This window comes from Alligator sinensis, unplaced genomic scaffold, assembly GCF_000455745.1.
Source record: "Alligator sinensis unplaced genomic scaffold, ASM45574v1 scaffold622_1, whole genome shotgun sequence".
Classification (NCBI taxonomy): Eukaryota; Metazoa; Chordata; order Crocodylia; family Alligatoridae; genus Alligator; species Alligator sinensis.
This window is the reverse complement of record NW_005842551.1, coordinates 45,766-65,755: the sequence shown is the minus strand read 5'-3', so window position 1 is coordinate 65,755 and position 19,990 is coordinate 45,766. Positions and strand designations below refer to the sequence as shown.

Here is a 19,990-nt window from a genome sequence, read left to right as displayed (position 1 = left end):
CATTCCTGCTGTAAAAATCACTGGGGAGTTTGAAAAATCAGGATGATGATCCCCAATAATGAGCAACAGAAGGAGGAAAGGCTACAAGAGAGAGTCAGATTATTTGCCAGGCAGAATACTTGATGGGTGGAAGGGAGCAAGAATCAACTAGCCAGGTACCAAATCCCATTTTTGGCCTACAGGACTAGCATAGCACTTAATTCCACCATATTCTTAAAGATGAGAACTTTATACACTTCACACCTTCCCTCTGAAAACCTCAAATTTGGCATTTATATTCCACCCAAATTTGAGGTATCAAGCCTAATTTATAGATGACTAAACTGAGGCACACAAGGTTGCCCACCTGGGGATCTTGATTTTCAGGGGTGCTGAGTATAACGGGAAGCTTAGAGCTCCTGTTACTCTAAGAGAGTGAAACTGCAGCAGATGAAACCCAGGAAGCTGAGCAGGGGGGTTAGCTACAGAAGGAAAGGCTGGCTGTTCATCAAGCCCATAATGAAAATTCCTGTGGGTGGCTGGGGAAGTCACCTAACTGGAAGGGGGCAGGGCTTGGGGAGCATATAAAATCAGAGTCTGAGCCAGGGCAGTCAGTCTGGCTCTGCAGGCTGAAAGGGAAATAGCTCTGGAAAAGGGAGGCTTCAGAAGAGGTCCCGGCTTGACCCCTGGGCTACCCTGGGGAAAATGCAAGTAGGATACTTCTGGCTTGCAGGGGGATAGGACTCAGCATAGGGTGCAGTTTGTGGTACAGCTGATGTTTTTGTGCAAACATAGCGTGGCATTAGTGTTTTTGCTACAGGGCTTATTTCTTTGTTATAGCTTGAACCAGCAGATTGCGCTAGGACTATCAATGGTGAGTCCCAGCAGTGCCCAAGCATGGTAGAGACAGGATCGGGGGGGCCAGTGACTGAGCAGAACAGAGATAGGGCCAGAGGGCCCAGAGCCAAAGTAGGTGAGACAAGGGCCGGAGCCCTGAATCATACAAAATTAGGGCTGGAAGGGACCTCAGGAGGTCATCTAGTCCAACCTCCTTCTCAAAGCAAGAGCATCCCCAACTACATCATCCCAGCCAGGGCTTTGTCTAAATGGGTCTTAAAAACCTCTAACGACGGAAATTCCACAATCTCTCTGGGTAGCCTGTTCCAGTACTTTACTACCCTCCTAGTGAGAGAGTTTTTCATAATATATAACCTAAACTTCCCTTGCTGAACTTGAGACAATTGCTCCTTGTTCTGTCATCTACCACCACTGAGAACAGCCTAGCTCCATCCTCTTTCGACCCCCAGTTCTGGAACTTAAAGACTGCTTTAAAATCCCCACCTCAGTCTTCTCTTCTCCAGACAAAATAAGCCCAGTTCCCTCAGTCTTTCCTCATAAAGTAATGTGTCCCAGCTCCCTAACCATTTTCATTGCCCTCTGCCGGACTCTCCCCAATTTGCCCACATCCTTTCTGTAGTGGGGGGCCAAAACTGGACACAGGTTTGACACAGTGAGCCTGAGCTAGAAGGTCCAGCAGGAGAAAAGGGGCAAAGCCCAAGAAGGCTGAGGCCTCAATAAGGGAGACTGATTGAATGGGTGACATCTGCAAGGCATGGGTGTGGCTACAGGGAAGGTCAGAGGCCATGAAATTAGCCCTTATGGCAATTCATGCCCTAGGGGCATGGATGGGCCAAGAGGGCCCCCTTAGCACAAGAAGCAGGATTGCGACCAATGGGGTCTGAGAGACCTGCTGGTTGAAGTCAGACAAGGGTGCAATCTGGGATCCAAGGGCAGCCTCCCTTTTCACCCTTCAACTCATGATATCAAAGCATAGCAGGTGAAGGAAAAGGAAGGGGAGCCAGGGAGCTTGATCAGAGGAGTTGCAAGGCCACCAGGGGGTGTCACAGCCACCCCTGGGATCCGATCCTTGCTACATGAGGATCTGGCAAATCCTATTTCCTTCTACAGGGATGAGAGGTAATCTGCAATACAGCCAGCAAAAATTAAGGATGCTAATGCAAGAAACATAGCAGCAGTATTGTTTCATTATGATGCCTAACATATTCAGTATTTGACATGCAAATCTCATAAAGTAGATGTACCTTAAGGCTAACTATTAATAGATCTAATCCTGAGAGTTTGATTGTGATCCTCAAATTAAAATGCCACTGAAAGAAAAATTAAGAGGATATCACATTTCAACACTACGATAGTCAATATGTCCATATTTTTATGTGCAACTTTCTTTTTTAAAAGGACTGTGTTTCCAATACTTAAGAGACTTCATATCTTTATGCTTCAGCTTGTATAATTAGCATTCATTTACATTAAAATGAGAGTAAAAGAAACAGGAAAAATCAAAAAAGATTAAAAATTTTGATACTCACTTCACACTGCTCTCACTAAACACTAAGTTGGTTTTGAATTTGAATACTTGAACTTGCCAGGCATATAACAATAATTTTCTACACATGGTACTTAACAAGTGAATAACTCTAAAAGGAGCTTAAATTAGCTTAGAAAGAGAAGTTTAATATTCCATGACCAAAAATATTTCTTTCCAGTATTTTTAAGTGGATCATTCTTCAATAAATTAAACTACAGACTGTGTGGAAATTATTGGTCTGCCTTCTTTGAATTAATTAATAATAGCAATTACACCTTGTGAAATTTTAACAAAGTGTTCTATAAACTTAATTGTGCATGCGGGGAGGGTGGGGGGTGGAAATCAACTTTAGCCAGCATTTACTGAAAGAAATTGAAAGTGAATTAGCACCAAGTTATAAATCTTCTCTACTTAACATATACCCTTCTCATGCCATTATGTTTGCAAGGGATTATTTCACATACTCGGATTAATACACTAGACTATTTACAAAATATAATGAGATGACTACAAAAGGGTTAATTCAGTAAGATTACTTCTTCCCCATGAAACTACCATTCAGCATCCTACCCTCAGGGTATCATCAACCAATAAAGCCTTTGTTCTGATGATGTAATGCTTTTAATGTGATATCCCACTGGGGAGCCTTTGTGGAGGTATAGACAAGTATAGTAGTGACTCTGCAAATGAGATGATGTAATGTTAGTATGGAAGTGACTACTTTATACTGGTTTCAAGACTCTATGAATGCCCAATGTAAAAGCAGACATTTTTACAGGCTGGGCATTTTTTTCACATGAGCATGAACTGCTCAAGTAGTTTTTAGAATAGAGTACTTGCACTCCTGACTCACCTGCCTTTCCAGTATTCACACAACTTCTGACACCAAAAACAGAACAAGTACTTCTTTCAACATCCATTGCCAAGAAGTGACCCAGAAAATATGGCTTCATTTTAAAGTTTCCGGTTCTCAAGTTGTATGTACCAGTGATCCCTGTTACCACAAGTAGCTGGTGGCCAAAGGACAGACGACAAGCCATGTGATCAGCTTTCAACTAAATCTTACTTTAAAAAGGAATCTCTCTTAAAACCCATGTTTGTGATTAAGTCTGTGTATTCCAATAATGGAAAAAAAGATGTTTTCTAGCAACGGAGTTTTTTCTCCAGCCTAAAAAATGTGTTTTCTCCTGGCTAACCATAAGAACATAAGAAATGTATTCAGGCAAAAAAGAATGATTACCCTTCTGCAGCACAGGAATTGTAAATTTCTTGAGATACCCAATATATGGAAATCAATTTCACATAAAAGATGTACAGCTGAGACACAGAAATTTTACTAATTAGAATGCCCTTCAGATTTTGACAAACTTTGGAAAGGAACACGTACCCACTACTCTCACTGTTAAATTAAGCAGAATCAGAAGTAATCGATGAATGCCATGTGTCTATTTACAGCTTGCATACAAATTTGAGTTCATAAATCAGTAGTCATATTCTGGGGCCCTTATCAGTTCCTTAATAGCAGGAAAACTAAGCAAAATGTATTAATGAAGACAAAAGAAACCTTTGTATTTGTGGAGATTATTTTCTAAAATTCTCAGGAAGAACTAAACACTTCATATGTCCCTGCCATTATAACCTCAATAGTTATTCTCCCAAAAAGAAGACTAGTAGCAAAGAGTGGCTAATAAATAAAAATGGAGATAGGGAGAGATGGAATATTTGAGCAACAATGGCAGAAAATAAAGATAGGCTGAAATAAGCTGACAACCCCAGGCCAAACCTCTATTACAGGCCAAGGCACAATAATTCTTCAATGTCAAAAACCACCAAACCATGCCAAAGCAGCAGACTCTTTTCTTTCACCCAGACATCATGCAGCCCACAGTAGAAACATGTTCCATTTGATAGAAGAGCTTCTTCATATGCATGAAAGCCCATTTGATGCCCATACTATCGCCATTCCTGAATTCAGACTAACGTGAGACTGAACATCATTTGTTTAAGGCTGTGAATCGGGCCAAATCTCCTTTGAAGTGAATCAGCTACGGAAGCTTCGCACAGTCCTACTGTTTCCCAGTGGCAAGCCTAAAACTTCAGTTACTTGCCCCCATCCCCTTCCTCCTCTGTAAGAGCAAAAGAACCACCACAAACCTCACCGTATTACAATATGAACACTGAAAATCCCTCTTCAGTCTTTTCTTCTTCCTGGAGACCATAGAGCAGAAATTCATTCATGCATAAAAACACTTTTGCTCTTCTTCTTCTTCTTGTTAAATAAATCACTCCCCTACATGGGGAGAGAGGAATGGGAAGGGGGTTTGGTAATTAGTACCTCCATTTAACTCCAGAAGGGGCTTAGATCCACAATGACAAGTATAGGATAAGACCACGGTTGAAATAAGCATAGACAATTTTGTGTTGTTTGTTAATAGCTGGTAAAGAAAATAAGTTAGATTTATTTATCTGCAGTCCTTTAATAAAGAGTGCATGGAACTACCACCTCATTCTAACTGAAACCAGGTTTTAGAGAACCAATCACCTCCCTCCATACACCCTTGCAGTTTGCAAAGAGAGATATAACATCTAGCTTCCTTTATATACCTTACCTACAAAAACCCTAAACCTTAGCTATAAACCGTAATTACAAAGACCCTCTGAGGCATCTGGGAATCCATTTCCAAAAAGCAGAAGCTCTCCTACCATCAAAGTATGCTTAAAATGGAAAAGATGACATAAAAAAAAAATCACTTCCTGTAATACAGAAGCAATGAAAATTAGCCAAATTATGCTTAAACAAGCAACACCATGACTTCAATGTGTGTACAGTACCCTTTTCAGGGCTGTATTTAAAGCTAAGGTCTAATCAGGCTTCAGTCACTTGTTCCAGAGACTAAACGAAGGAAGAAATCAGGAACCTCAGGGCTGTCTTTCATAAGAGCTTAAACACATCCCATATTACTTGACCTCAAGTCAAACAGTATTTAATTTTACTGATACAGGAAATGCTATCATGTCCTGAAGCATAAACTTTCTGGACACATTCTCATATGTTAAAGTTTCCCAATACAAACATTGGTAAAAGATTTTAATGTGCTTAAAGAAACTGCACACTTATGTCACTTGATTTTTCAAGTCCAGTTCTAAAGGAATGCGGAACTTCCCTTAGAATTGTGTAAGCATGTTATACACTTTCTCCTCTCTAATTCTAACCATTATAAGGTAGTCCGGCCTCTATCTCTGTCAGATCTAGGCCCCTCTGCCAAAATTATCAACTAAGATGTTAACTGACCTTAGCTACAGCTGTAGTTGTACAGCTGGGTACAACACAAATACCTATCCCACTAGGAATGCTACTGAGTCCTCTAATGCACAGAAGACTGGTCAGTGAACAAACTGTATCTGGCAACATTAGATACATGCTGAAGGCTAGTAGTTGAAAGCTCCATGTTACATTCCCAAGTCAAAGCCATTTCATCCTTTCCATATAAAGTGTTTATTTCTACCATTCTTGCTTTTAAACTTAAACATCCCAAACATGCAATTGGCTTCCCTGTAACAAAATAACTTCTTCTATTTTAATTTAATTACATTCATTCCACCTCTTCCTTCCTCATCAGGAACATAAAGCATTAACCTGTTGCACATGTACTTAGTCTCTTCTCATCTACTAAAGGCACAACCAAATAAAAAGGATAACAAACTTACTATCACCAGAATTCTATTGAGTTAGTGTAAAACAAACAAATGTTAGGCTAAAACCCAGTCAAGACTTAGTGGAGTTATTTATAACAAACTATTCTTGAGAAAGAAGGTCTTTCAAAATCTGTGTCTATGGTGCTTTATCATTCATTCAGCCCACACATTTCTTTATATGTATTTTTCTAAAAATTAAAAGTTTATTGGAAAAAATGTAACTTAAGACTTTTATCCTTCAGCCCTGCTACTGACTACTGCTATCTATAAACAATTGTAATAACAGGAAGCATTGAAAAAAAAGGTCTAGATTTTTGTATCAGTAGGATCACCCAAGATTGGAGAAGTTTTATGGCCCTGTTAGGAAAAAAAGGTAAGAGATCTGGAAAAGTCTTATAAAAATGGCTTGTGCTCATGCAGTTCAGTTAAAAAAAAAATAATTTACACCTCAAACTTACAGTTGTATTTTTTTAGGAAGAAATATATTCTGTCCAGCTTACAATTTTACCTTTTTTACATTCTATCACTGTACTGTATACTCCAATGCATCTTTTAATACACAGGAAGCCCCAAAATGAAATCTGCACATATGTACTGTGATTACAAACTCAATGCATATACAACTGTGTTAAAAGACTTTAGCTACCCTATCCTCCATCTAAGGCGTATTAGACTTTACATTATGAGCTCTCAGCTTGCTGCCCAGAGACAGAGTAAGCCAAAAGAGTTCTACAAGAATTCCTTTAGCTATGGAGAAGTTACTGGGGGAAATGTCATTAAGTGAGTGGCATGGAACAGAGTTTGTACAGGAAATACTCAGATTTTAGAGAATGACAGGTTTTGTTTTGTTTTTACTCTTGTAAGTCTCTGACCATGAACTGTTTAAGTAACTCCCTTGTGCTCCAGCAAATGCTTTTAGGCACAAAGCACTTTGCCTGAATAACCTGCATTCAGTTCATCCCCCATATGATTTTCTTAGTTACAGTCCAGTCCATCAACAGTGTTATCTGGAGGTATCAGATTGATAAACGCATTCCCAGATATGACCATACCCGTCTTGCTGAACTTAGTATAGCTCCTTCTGCTGACTGTCCTTCAGCAGCTTCCAGAAGGGTAGATGATTTAATCAATACTCCCTTATATTTCTTCCCCTCTTTGCTTGAGGTACTTTATTTTATTTTGAAAATTTTGTTGCAGACCTCAAAAGCAAAGCGGTGGCTGAAGTCTGCTAAACACATTCCCAAAACCCAAGAGGCTCCTTGAAGAGCACCAGCTATCGGCAATGTTAGTACAAGAAACTACTAGGGACTGTACACTAGGAGATCAAGAAATTCTCTAAATACTTCTCCAGACTAGGGAACTGAACCACACAACCAAGACAAATTCCTAAATCATTAATCTATCAGAAAGCACAGCTCTCCTGAATCCCAAATGGACCAAAGTCTTGCAAGCTGTATTACATCCCTGGAAATCCACAATCCCAAATAACCTATATGGGATACAACATGCAGCTTTCCCCTCCATATCAGCCCGCCAAAATTGAGGTGCTCGTTTTAAACAGGGAATCTGATTTATGCCTGGATTAGAAGCAGCTTGCTCTGATTCCTGCTCCACAATTTAGCAGCTATAATATTACTATTCAGGCAGCTAAATAATTGACTTGATAACTTGTTGTTCTCCAATCCACACGTGTTAAATGACCATCTTTCCTTTTTAATGGTCTTGATGTTCCACTAATCAAGCTAACTTTTCTTAAAGCAATGTTGCTGTCTGCTAGCTCCTCCTGATCTCCCTCCTCCTATTTCACAGCCTAAACTGGCAAAGGAAGTTGAGTTAACTGAAAACTGGGCTCTGCCCCTACTCTATGAAGCCATAGTTCTAGAAAAAATAAAACTTTTTTCATTAACTCTGTCTTTCGAAAACAAGGTATGTTGTACGTGAGAAAACAGGATATTTGCTTCTCTATTGTTTCAGCACAGATTCTTTAAGCAGGTATTAAAATTATCAGTAATCCTGAAGTACTGTGAGAACTATGATATCATTAAACAGGGATTACTGTCTGGGTAACTGAGACAGTGGGAAACAGCACTAAGATTACACAGAAAAATATGTTTGAGAGAGTGGTTCCATAAAAAACACCAATTTGAGGCAGAAAACTCATGTGTCAACTTGTACAATAAATAAAATGTTCATAATTGCGTTTATACAACTCAAAGACTTTCTGCAGAAATTTGGTGTAACAGCTATACTTTTACATTACAAAGCCATGGGAAGCAGGTAAGGACCCAGAAAGGAGAACATTAAAACAGTGAAGCAAAAGATTCAAATAAATCTTGATCATAGACCAACCCTAATCAATTATCAAAGCACTTGTGACCTCATTACTACTTGTAACACAAAGAAGCCTCCTTATATGTCAAACTTGCACTCTATCTATATTCATGGAGGAGGCTCACAAAAAGCTTGGGACATAAAGATAGAACATGGCTCTTGCTGAATCTTGTAGTAGTTGCATGAGGGCCAGTACACAAAATGCCAGATAATTTCATTCTTTGGACTGGGTTTTGCATTCCGAGGCATTTGTGGAGTAGGGTTTCCAAGTACCATATGGGGAAACACAAAGTCTTAGTCATGCCTCTGAGGACACTCAAGCAGATCAAGACATAAACTCCACTCAGGAGTTGAAGGGACTTATGACTGCTGAAGGTACTTCCCTGACTCTTCTCCGAGCCTTGAAACAGATGTGAATCATCTACTAACACCCAAAGCCACGACTGCACCAAAAAATTACATTAATAATTAATTTAAATCAGGTTTAATTTGAGAATGTCCACACACAGGTTTGTATGAGTTTAAATTAATGCTTTAGGTTAAACATTGGGCTCTCTCATGTAGAGAAGCCCTCCCCCCTCAAAAAAAACAAAACCAGGATGAGACAGCCGAAGAGTGCTCAAGCATGAATCCATCCCTGAGGCTTTAGGGGAATAATACTGGCTTGATTAAACATCACAGGAAATAGAGAAGACAAGACAACAAGCAGGATCATTAGCCTAGTCCACTTAACTACTGCACAAAAATATTTCAAATGTTCTGTTTCCAAGCAGAGACATGCATGCGTAGCATGAAACTCACTGGAGGACACAAATGTAACCAAGTCTTTAAATGGCTAGGTGGGTAGTATGGCTATGGAACAGGTTACCCAGACAGGTTGTGGAATCTTCATCCTTGGAGTTTTTTAAGACCCAGCTCAACAGTCTTGGCTGGGATGATCTAGTTGGGGGTGGTCCTGTTTTTAGCAGGGGGTTGGACTAGATGACCTCCTGAGGTCATTTTCTATGAGACTATGATTCTGCTGCCACTGTTCTACTGAAACAGCAATCCCACTGCCAGGGATAGCATTTTTGTTTTCTGCAGAGGATCTTTGTGTACTTTTAAAAATGCATGGGAAAAACTACTTGAAAATGAGGTGGACTGAGACAAAATTATACCTTGATTAAAATAAAAGAATAGTCATCAGTAGGGACCTACCTAGTCTATGGGGGCTGCCCCCCAATTTTGTGGGCAGAAGGAGGGCCTGATTAGCTATTTTCTCTATCATACTCTATCTATATAGGTAGAGTATGGTGGACCCCCATGCCTCTGATTAGACAAGGGACCCCACATATTGGCGTAGAGGGGCAAAGCCATATGACAGGCAGCCCTCACAGCAAATCAGCAGTGAGGGGTGGGGGCCAGGCATCCTGCCAGCAGCCATTTGAGCAGGCAGCCCCTTCCCCCTCTGGCAAGATGCCACACCCCTAATTAAGTTTTTTTCCCCCCTGTGGATTTTGCAGGCATTGTCTGAATTTGTGGAATCTGCAAAATCTGTGGAATCACAAATTCAGTAGGTCCCTAGTCATAAGGCTTGATGTATACCCCAAACAAAACTGGTCCAACCCCACTTTTCTTGTCTATGTTCCATTTCCTCCCAATGCTCGAGAACAAGACGTAAATAACTCTGGATTTAGGTTAGAAAGAAGAATATACAAATACCTAGTTTATGTTTGTTTGCAATAAAATGTACATGAGTAATTTTTATCAAAGATTTTCTCTTGATCCCATATGCAATAAAGGAGCAATTGCATGGGCAAGTATGGAACTCCTGCCAACTCCTTTAGGAGGAAAGGAATTAGTAGTTAAATGAAGATATGCAGGCACATCAGATGTCAAGGCTGCATCCTTGGGAAAAAGTACCTAATTAATCTTAATAACTGGCTCAGAAGTTCAGTAGGATCTGCCAAAAAGAGAGAAGAATGGGAATACTGATAGAATAGTTTGGAAGGACAATTCTTCCCTCTGCCAAGAAATTTTTAAAAATGCACTAAGAACATATACTGTATTTACTCCAATCCAAGTTTTTTTCCCCCAAAAAAATCTGCATTAGGAAAAAAAAGCCTCATCTTGGATTTGAGTACCTGCTCAGGGTCAGTAGTAGCTCAGCTTCCACTTTGGCCTTGGGCTCAGGGCTGAAGCCAGAGCTGAGTTGCCACCTGCCCTGGGCTGGACTAGCCCGTTTGGTGGGGGAGGGGGCACACAGCTGGGGGGAGCATGAGGAGACTGTCGGGGAGGCAAGCCTGCAGCCTGCCCCTCTCCACCCATTGGTCCCTGTACCTGTGGCTGTGCCCCCACCCCTGTCTACCCAATCACTTACTTTCTGCTCCAGCTCTGGTCCCTCCAGCCCCAACCCAGTCTAGCCAGGAGCTGCTGCCCTATCTACCTGGCCAGGCAGGGCTGGAGCCATGTTGCTGCTGACTGTCCTACAGGAGCAGAGCTGCAGCAGAAGGTAAAGAAAGTGGAGAGGGGCAGGCTGCAGGAGGGATCAGGGGATAAGAGGGACAGGCAGGGAAGGGTAGCAAGCACAGACATGGGGGACAAGGGGTTGGGGTAGGCACAGGCATGGAGGGGTAGGCAGTAGTGGGACACATGGCAAGAGGTGCATGGTGGGGGACAGGCACAAGAGGGGGCAGGCACAGGAAGACAAGGGCAGGGGAACAAGGGGTGGGGATCTGACCCTTTGCCCTCACCACTGCTTTCCCTGCCACAGCAGTGTGGGGATGAATTTAATTCCACTAATTACCATGTTCCAGCAGACTTGATTAATTGAGTCTACTCCTAGCATGTCTACAGGCACCCACACAGTCTTGTCAATGGAGTTCAAATTTTTATTTAGCCCTAGCAGCTTCAAAAACTGAAGAAAAAAGTATCATGCAAATCAGAAAAATTATTAAGTATGAGATCTAGTAGCATGTACAAGATCCTAGTGGAAGCGATAAAAATTTACTTTACTTAAATCATACTTAAAAGGTATACTATCAAACTACAAAATACTTTTAAGACTCTAGTAAGAAAAACTCTAATATGAATAATGTTGGGCATGCATTCAGGGAAAAATATCCTTAGCTAAAGCATTTAAGTCAGTGGTCACCAACCAGCGGATCTTGATCCACTGGTAGATCTCAGAGCCTCTTGGAGTCAATCTGAACCTGGGGTTGGGGCTGAGTGCCCATGTGCATACATGCATGCACCCCAGCCCAGCAGGTCAGTCCGTGGGGGAAGGAAGAGGCAAGGGCTAGATTGAGGCCCCTGCAGTGAGGGACAGTGCTGCAGAGGCAGGAGCAGGGTAAGTTGAATGAGGCCCTGGCTGGGTGGGACTTACCTACTGGAGAGGCCCGCTCCCAAATAATTTTTTCTTCCTCTGCCTTGATCTGCCCCCTTCCCTCCCCACAGACTGACCTGCTAGGCGGGGGGTGGCGGCACACAGTAGATCTTAGGTTGCTTTTAAATGCCAAAGGTGATTTCCTACTTCAAAAGGTTGGAGACCACTGATTTAAATAATACAGGTTGGCAAAAGAATGTTTTAAACATCGGTTCCTTTTTCACCATTTACACTGGCCGTTAAAATGCAACTGGTCAGTTCATATCAGTTACCAGTCCTTTCTGTTACTTTTGGCTTTCGAACACTTTTCCTTTGGGAATGGGGGTATCTTGCTTTAAGTATTTTCAAGAAAAAGAAAAAAAACATTTAAAATGGTTTAAGACTAAAAAACAAAAACTCTGACAGCTTTTCTATTCCTTTAAGTGTCTATTTTTAAAAGAGGAAAACAAAACCAAAAACAACTCTAAATTTTGAACCCAAACTCCATTATTTGAAGTCCTTGTAAAAATAAAGCCATCTACTTTGGTAAGACCCACATAAAACTAATTAACTGAGGTTCTAATTTAGCCAGATCTTTAAAACACATGAATAAAGTGAGGCATGCACTGAAGTCCCTCCCCTACACAGAGAAATACATATCCCCACATTTAAGTGCTTTGTTGAACTGAGGCCCAAGTCCTAGTTTCCTTTATTTATTTTAGATGTGAATGGTTAATGAAAGGGGTTATGGGTTTACAGACATTGCGACTGTTGCTACTAACTGCTGGGGGAAGTATGACAGTAAGTTTAACTATGGGAAGAATTTAGCAAGTTTAACTTGGAACCACCAAACATAACCGAACAGTCATTCCTATCATCTCTGCTTATATGCTATATTCCTTTCCCCAACCTTTCATCTGTCTGTCATTTTTGCTCCTGTCTTCCAAGTGTCCACACTGCATCTAGACTTATCACACCATGATAATACTGGACCAGCTAAATCACTACTAGGAACATTCCTGTACTGTCATGCGATGTGCTAGATGACCTAATAGTTTTTCTCCTTCTAATTTCTATGATTCTATGGTTTTCTACCCTAAGCAGAATACTTGCAAAAACAGCAACGCTGGAGAACTATTATTCTCTAAGGAAACAAAACTTGTTTTCAGTTGTGGGGAGGGAAAAAGGTGGAGAGACACAAAAATGCTTAAATAACAGGCATTTCCATCTTACCTAGTGCTCTTGTTCAGTAGTCAGCCCTTATTGTCCAGCATGTCCTCCTCTTAATGACAGATAATTTTACTTAGGAGGGTTGTATCTTCTATTTCACCTGGAACTAGCAGTTCCTCTCTAGGAGGGTCTTTTCACTTCTTCAGCTAAAATCTGAACTGGCAGCGATATGGGAACTTAGGTATACTGTAAGTTGTTTGGGGCAGGAACTGTCTTTTTGCTCTATTTGATCAGCATGTAGTACCACAGAATCCTGCTTCATGACTAGAACTCCTAGGCAGTACTTGCTATATAAATAGCAACCAAAATCACTCGGCAGTTTTAAAGCTACAAGATATTAGCATAAAACAAGGGGTGTGAGAAGCAAAACCTCAATAAACTTCATAAGAGCTCAAAATTTAGGATAATCTTGTGAGAATGGGCACAGTTTTAAAACAAAAATCAGTTAAAAAAAAAAAAAGAAGAAAAGATGTTTCCATTTGTTTGCATATACAGCCAAGTGAAACATGCAACTACACTATCCTAATGAATTCAAGCATCTTCACTGAAACCAGAAAAACTCAGCTTCAACTTCAACAGTCGAGTCTATGGAGGATAGCTTTTGAAAAGGCCTGGCTTGGAATTAAGTCATTCTGAGCTACAAAGTTGAAGCGTCACAGGTAGCCTGACATGTTAGGCGTATCCATTAATTAATTACTACAGAAATATTGGATAGCAGTGTAAGAGCAAAATGGAAGTCGAGAACCATGCTTAAACTAGGGGAACCAAATGCACAGGCACGTGCAAGGTATATGGCCAACAGACAAAGGGTGAAATCCTGATTCCATTGCAGTTGAAAGGAGTTTGCAACTGGACTTCCACTAGGCTCAGATTTCACCCAGCAATTCTGGACTACAGGTATCAGAGGCAGCAAAGGAAAGCTCACGGGCAATTCATTACATTGCCTAAAGCTGCCGTTTGCTTTTTAGTTTAATAAATCACCTACTAGGAATTCTTATCACATATTTCCTTGACACAAACTTCTACACAACTTAGTGCTTGGACCAGTTTTCTACTTCAACTGTTATTAAACTGTGAAACTGTAGCAGAAACAAGTGGAAGCAGGTAATTACACACTTGGCTGATGCACTGTAGTAAAGCTACTTTGCAGCGGGACACAGATGTGAACATTTCTATGGCAGAGCGGGATTAATTAAGAACACTAGGAGGTCATACTTTGGCCATGCCTGTTGTAAATACAGATTTATAAACAGGGGGATTTATATTTCCCCCCAGCTCCCACCCAGGCAGGAGACTGTCACAGGCTTGCAATTAGCACCATCCGGGCTGTGGTCCGTAACAGCCGGGTTTCCTTGTAGCCGCACCAAAACAGAGCCAGACTGGAAAGCACAAGCCTTACGTTTTGTAGTGTTGTCAGGAAGTTCTCCTTGTTACAGTTTTGCATAAACCATGATAAAATGACTGCTTTAGGTGGAAAGATGCTGCAAACCCAGATTAATTCAACAAGGAGACAGGATGAAAAAACAGAGGCCCTGCCTAAAAGGAGGAGAAGGACTCAGAAGAAATTAGTAGAGAAGAAAGGGGAAGAGACATGTTAGATTTAGTTTGATGTGGGGGGAGAAGGGGTGTTGTTTGCTGTGTGTTTTTTTAATATAGACTCCTGTCTAAATCCCTCTGCAACTTTTATTAGGTACAACGATATTCAGTTCCTGTCCTTGGATGTTGCACATTGTTGCTTTGTTCTGTTGAACAACTGAACAGTTCCACCACATGATGCGACTACTCTTTCAGTGGAACTTAAATTTTGTGGTAGTGAAAGGTACTTTACAAGTGCATTGTCTCCTGGTCAAACATGTAAGCCATGTGATCCAAACACCACAGTTTCAGTCAACAAACAGGATGCTAATTATGATACTATAGTACTCTGTCCATCAGATTAGTAACTTGGACCAATGTATCAAAACCATGATGAGAACGACTTATGTGTAGACACTTCACATCAGCTAGGTTCCAAAGATGCAGTTTGCTTGTATGAATGGGGAGGCCAACATACCCAAATGATTTATTTTTATACACACATGCAAAAAAGAGAAAAACTTGAATGGATCCCACTGTGACAGCACTCCAACACGACCCTGAAATTTTCAGGTAACACAGACAGAAACAGCTTTTAAAGACAGAAAAACTCCATGTTTATCCTGCTTAAACACTTTCCACAAAAAAATCAAATTTTATTTGTCGAAACAGATGGAAATAATATCCCCAAACACAAGTGCAGTATAACATATTTGCACTCTTAATCACAATTTAATTAAGATGGTCTAATATGTGCTGCTTTTTTGTTAAGCAATTAACACCCATCAATTTATCCGGAGACTAAAATTTCAAGTGGTGCAGATAAAGCAGATGCATCCGTAATCCATTTAGCAGAGCAGAACATAACAGTTTAGAAAGCACTTTAATGGTCTAATTCTCTCAACAATGTGGTGGAAGGGATTTATTCTACTAACTCCCATTAACTCTTAATGGTGCTCCTGCATGCAAATCTCCTATACCATGTGGCTTCCCCTTCCTCCCCCACATTTATTGTGGGGACAAGGGGTCACAAGCAGGAGCAAGGACACATGAAATAATGAGTTAAATTCTATGGTTTAATCCTCCTGCTTGCTCTTCTGCCCTTTTCTGAACATTAAAACCAACAGATAATTTTCTTTAAAACTTTCTTATTAAAAATCATTCCTAATTGCATTAGCTGAAACACAAACATGTCAAAAAGAAAAAGGGGTTTGTAGAGAAAACACTGGAGAGAAAAAAACATTAGATTTCATCTGGCCTTCCCATCATCACTTGAAGAATTGTTTTGTAGTTACATCATCAGGAAATAAAATACTATCCTCTGTGGACCCCAACTCTTCACAGAAAAAAAAAAAGGGGGAGGCTTGAAGTTCATATCATTCTCAGAGGAGATCAGAAAAACTTACATTTTTTTATATATTAAAAAAAACCTAATCCAAGTCCTTTCAAGACGGCTTAAGGAAGATACCCATTTTCTACCCTTAAACTCTGGGCTGGACAGCTAAGAGGAAAACATTAACTAACCACCTAATTACTTTCAATGACTTTATTATCAATAATAAAGAGGAACTGCCGTAACCCAAGCCTTCCGCACATTCTTTTTGGCCATGAACTGAGTAGACAAATAAAATATTTCACACAGTCCTGAGCGTCAGCTGGAGCCAGAACATATTAATAAGCTTTCTAAGTTCTGGCTATCACTAAAGTACACCATACGAGTCTGCACAACACCGAGTTCCTTATATGGCAATGCAATGACGTAATGCTCCATAGGCTTGGGGCATGCAAAGAGTCTATCTCTCATTGTTTAGTATAACTGCTGGAATGCTCACATCTCTGATGCTTAGGAGAACTGAAATCCCAGCACCATGGAGCAATAGCTAAACCAGGGAATTCTATAGTCCATGCACAAAGGTAAGAGAGAGGTGGGAGGAAAGCTTCTTTTAGCAACCATTGGACATTTTGTTAAAGATAGATATTTCTGGGTGATGATATTTTAAGTTATTTCCAAAAAACACAAGATGTAGAAGATGTGGTATTCAAAACTAATGTAACTTTTGCAAACAGTTTTTAAATGTCTCTGTTTTAAACAATTTCTACAGATCCAACAGATGAGGCATTTATTTAATGTTAAGAAGGATGGAAAAAAACTGAATTACACACACTTTCCAAATGGGCTGGACAGAATCATGACTGCATTTAAAACTGTGGAAAGAGTCCAAATGTATTGTAATATATTAGGTAAAGCTACTGCCTCTCTCTATACTGTGTTTATATGCATCTGCTATATATTAACATTCAGGCATACCAACATGTGTAGCTGAGCATTTATTATGCTTTTGAACATCTTTTATTGGAGCTTACACTGGAACATATAAACTGTACTCAGGGTGCTGAAATTGTTGCTGTGAGCACTATTTTGCAACTAGATTATGGTAGGTTTGAAACAAAAACTAGCTTAATTATTAATAATGATGATGCTAGTCTTATGCACTAGTTCCTTCTTCTGTCCTATGTGCAAATGTCAAACTGAAAGAGGACATAACTGTCATCTATATCTTAAAGACTTAATTACAGGACTTCTAACAAGTGATGGAATTTTAAATGCGAGAGTACTCATTACTCTCTATAAGACTGGTTCTGCAAGGTGTCTGTCCAGCATCCCAAACTCCCATGCACTCAGCACCTTTAGGGAGACATTCAGCATGTCGCAAATCTGGATCCTAATATGGTATTACATTTTTCTGCAGAATGCAGACTTGAAACACGCTGTTCCCCTAACTAAGGACCCAATCCTGCAAAACAGTCATAAGTAATCCTTATTTATAGACAAATGTTCAGTGAAGCCACCTAAACTATTAATCAGAGCAGACTAAAACACACAGTTTGAAGGATCAAGTCCCAAGTGTACACTATTTTTTGTTTTTCAACAGTCAATAAGTTTAATGCGCAAATTAGCCAGTTTAAGATCTATATTGTTGTACTAACTTTTCATACATGTTACCCCCACGTAGTAATTGGAGGTCTCATGCTTTTTTTTTAAATTGTCCACAAGGTCAGAAGAAGTCTGCATGATATGTTGGCAAAATTAACAGAAGGCTTCCCCAACTATTTCATAAAATGGTACAAATCTTACAGTTTGATGGTATGTGTGAGAAGAATGAAAACTCATGTATTTCACAAGCCTTGCTACACTATTAGCTACACAAGGATTTAATATAGTAAGAATTAGATGTGGCTGGAGAACCAAAACAGTGTGCTAACGTTCTTTTTTTTTTTTTTTTTTTGCTTTGAATTGTAATTTGGATCAAATGGACATTTTCTATATGGTTCCAATAACTTAATTATAGATCAAAACTAACTTTAATTGTAAATTAGGTATCCATATTACTAAGACTGACATTAAAGGCAGTCAATGTAAATGCCGTTAAAAATGAGCAAAGTTCACACCCTTCTTGGTGTTCTCAGCCTATATAGCTATAGGCTGACCAAAAGGCTGCTGTAACGATTTGCAGAATGAAAAAATCTTAGTCACCAAAAGAAACAAGATCATCAAAAGTGAGATTCAACAGCCCTTAATTCTTACATTATTTCCCTGTATGGACTCCATCCACACCTAGCACCATTTGACAGAAAAGGGGTAACAGTGTTTCCTATATAGTCTACGTCCAGCATATTGAATTTACTACCTGATTTAATTAATTAGTCATCACTGTAATCACTAAACACAGAAAACAGAAATATTCACTACAGTTAAAAAACAAACAAACAAACAACAAAAAACAGACCAGAGTTGAGTAATAGGTTCTCAGAAGTTGTGTTTTAAAAGTCAAGGGGCAACACCTACAACAATGTGATGAGGAAACAACAGACAATTCAGTTATATGGAAATACTGCATGAGCAATAGAAAAGCTGTTTATTTGATAAAAGCTGTAATTGGAAACGGAAAAATTCCACCCTTAGGCAAGAGACTTTTTAGCTCTTTTGGATCTAATAGAGGAGGGAAACAGAAACCATTAATTACTGTTTCAGCAATACCCAAAGTACCATCTGTACTATAAAATGTAGCTAGTCTAATGCAAATCATAACATACACCAAAACCTTAACAGCTGTATTTTTTAGTCTTTTTCAGATTTAAGGGGAAATACTTCTCACTTTACACTCGAAGAGCCATTCCTGTTCTCATTTACACTAGTATAAATTTGCAGTAACTCCCCTGAACTTATACAAAATCAAATGACCAAATTCTTCATTGTTTCATTATGACCCATCTTCAGCACACAACTCTGCACAACAACACACTACCCTAGCACCACTTACATAGCCGGTTTCAATGAATTATCTTTTTTCCTTTACCTGTGTTGACTGTAGATTATATAAATTCTATTTAATTTTAAATTAATTGTTTTAGTCAAATGTTCCCAGTAGTCTTCAAAAGGATTCTCTCTGCAGCTAAGCAAAACTTTACATAGAAATCGTTACAACATTCTACGTGAAAAGTTAAAACATGAACATGTACAATTGTGGTAAGACACTTAATTTCTAAGACAAATTGCATGACACTTCTTTCCATCCCTATCAGCCTCTACATGGAGAAACGTAACAGCATTAGTTTTTTTAAATCACTAAAAAACAGATCTTATACTGACTTGACCCAATGAATAAGATTCTAATCCTATTTTATTTTTTCCATCATACCTGTAAAATCAAGTCACCACTTGATGATATTGCTGATTAACAGCATACTTCATGTGATTTTTGTAATGTTGGGGATGATTCTATAATAAAAGCCAGTATACAATACCAGTATGCAACTCAGCCCTTAATTTCGTTCCCAACTACAATTCCCAACCTATGCAAATTCTCCAAAGGCAAATGGTTTTTTTAAATAATCTTCTGCACCAAATTTACTTTGATATGGGAAAGTGAATGAACACTAAATGTGTTGGAATGCTTCTGCAAGCAACCTTTTGTCAACTCTTGGGTGTGGCAGTAACCAAATACTACTGATTGGTACAAATGCAATTAAATTTTCCTGTTAAAAACTGGTATATGTAGATATCCTAAAAATGTTATAATGGTGACATAATTAAAGCCCTGTAAGACTTGTATGTACAATTTTAATTCTGACCTATTAATAGGTCACTTCAATACATAGGCTGTTGGCTAACTGATAAGATCTCCTCCAATACTAACATGAATTATTTTTAATTGTCCATGAGTAGATTCTACCCTGACGCTCTAAGGTTTCATCTGTGCTAGTCTGTGTGGTTGCAAGTTTAGTTAATTCAAGTGCTTATTTTTTTAGCAAGCTGTTCAAGCATTCATCTCCTTGGTGGGCATGAGGTGCTGGTGAAAAACTCTAAATTGGGGTCACCAGTGCTGTGTAAAGAAGCCTGTGGAAATAGTGTTTCCCAGCACCTCTCAGAACTGAGCCCATAGTCTGAA

The 19,990-nt window shown here is 39.5% G+C and overlaps 1 protein-coding gene across 6 annotated transcripts in view; it reads left to right on the top strand.

Moving 5' to 3' along the window:
* Window positions 1–19,990, top strand: part of FILIP1L (filamin A interacting protein 1 like) — a 322,841-nt gene that overhangs the window by 275,941 nt on the left and 26,910 nt on the right. The window contains exons 1-2 of one of the 6 annotated variants that reach the window (XM_025213833.1): window positions 16,320–16,454; window positions 16,643–16,781. The exons of 3 other annotated variants lie outside the window; for them this stretch is intronic. Coding sequence is in view for 1 of the 3 variants with exons in the window: in XM_014523948.2 (XP_014379434.1) it covers window positions 10,840–10,883 (44 nt within the window). In the remaining 2 variants the exon portion in view is untranslated. Of the gene's footprint in view, window positions 1–10,802; window positions 10,884–16,319; window positions 16,455–16,642; window positions 16,782–19,990 lie in introns of those variants that run through there. 2 more of the 6 variants (XM_014523948.2, XM_006032163.3) reach the window with 2 other exon arrangements.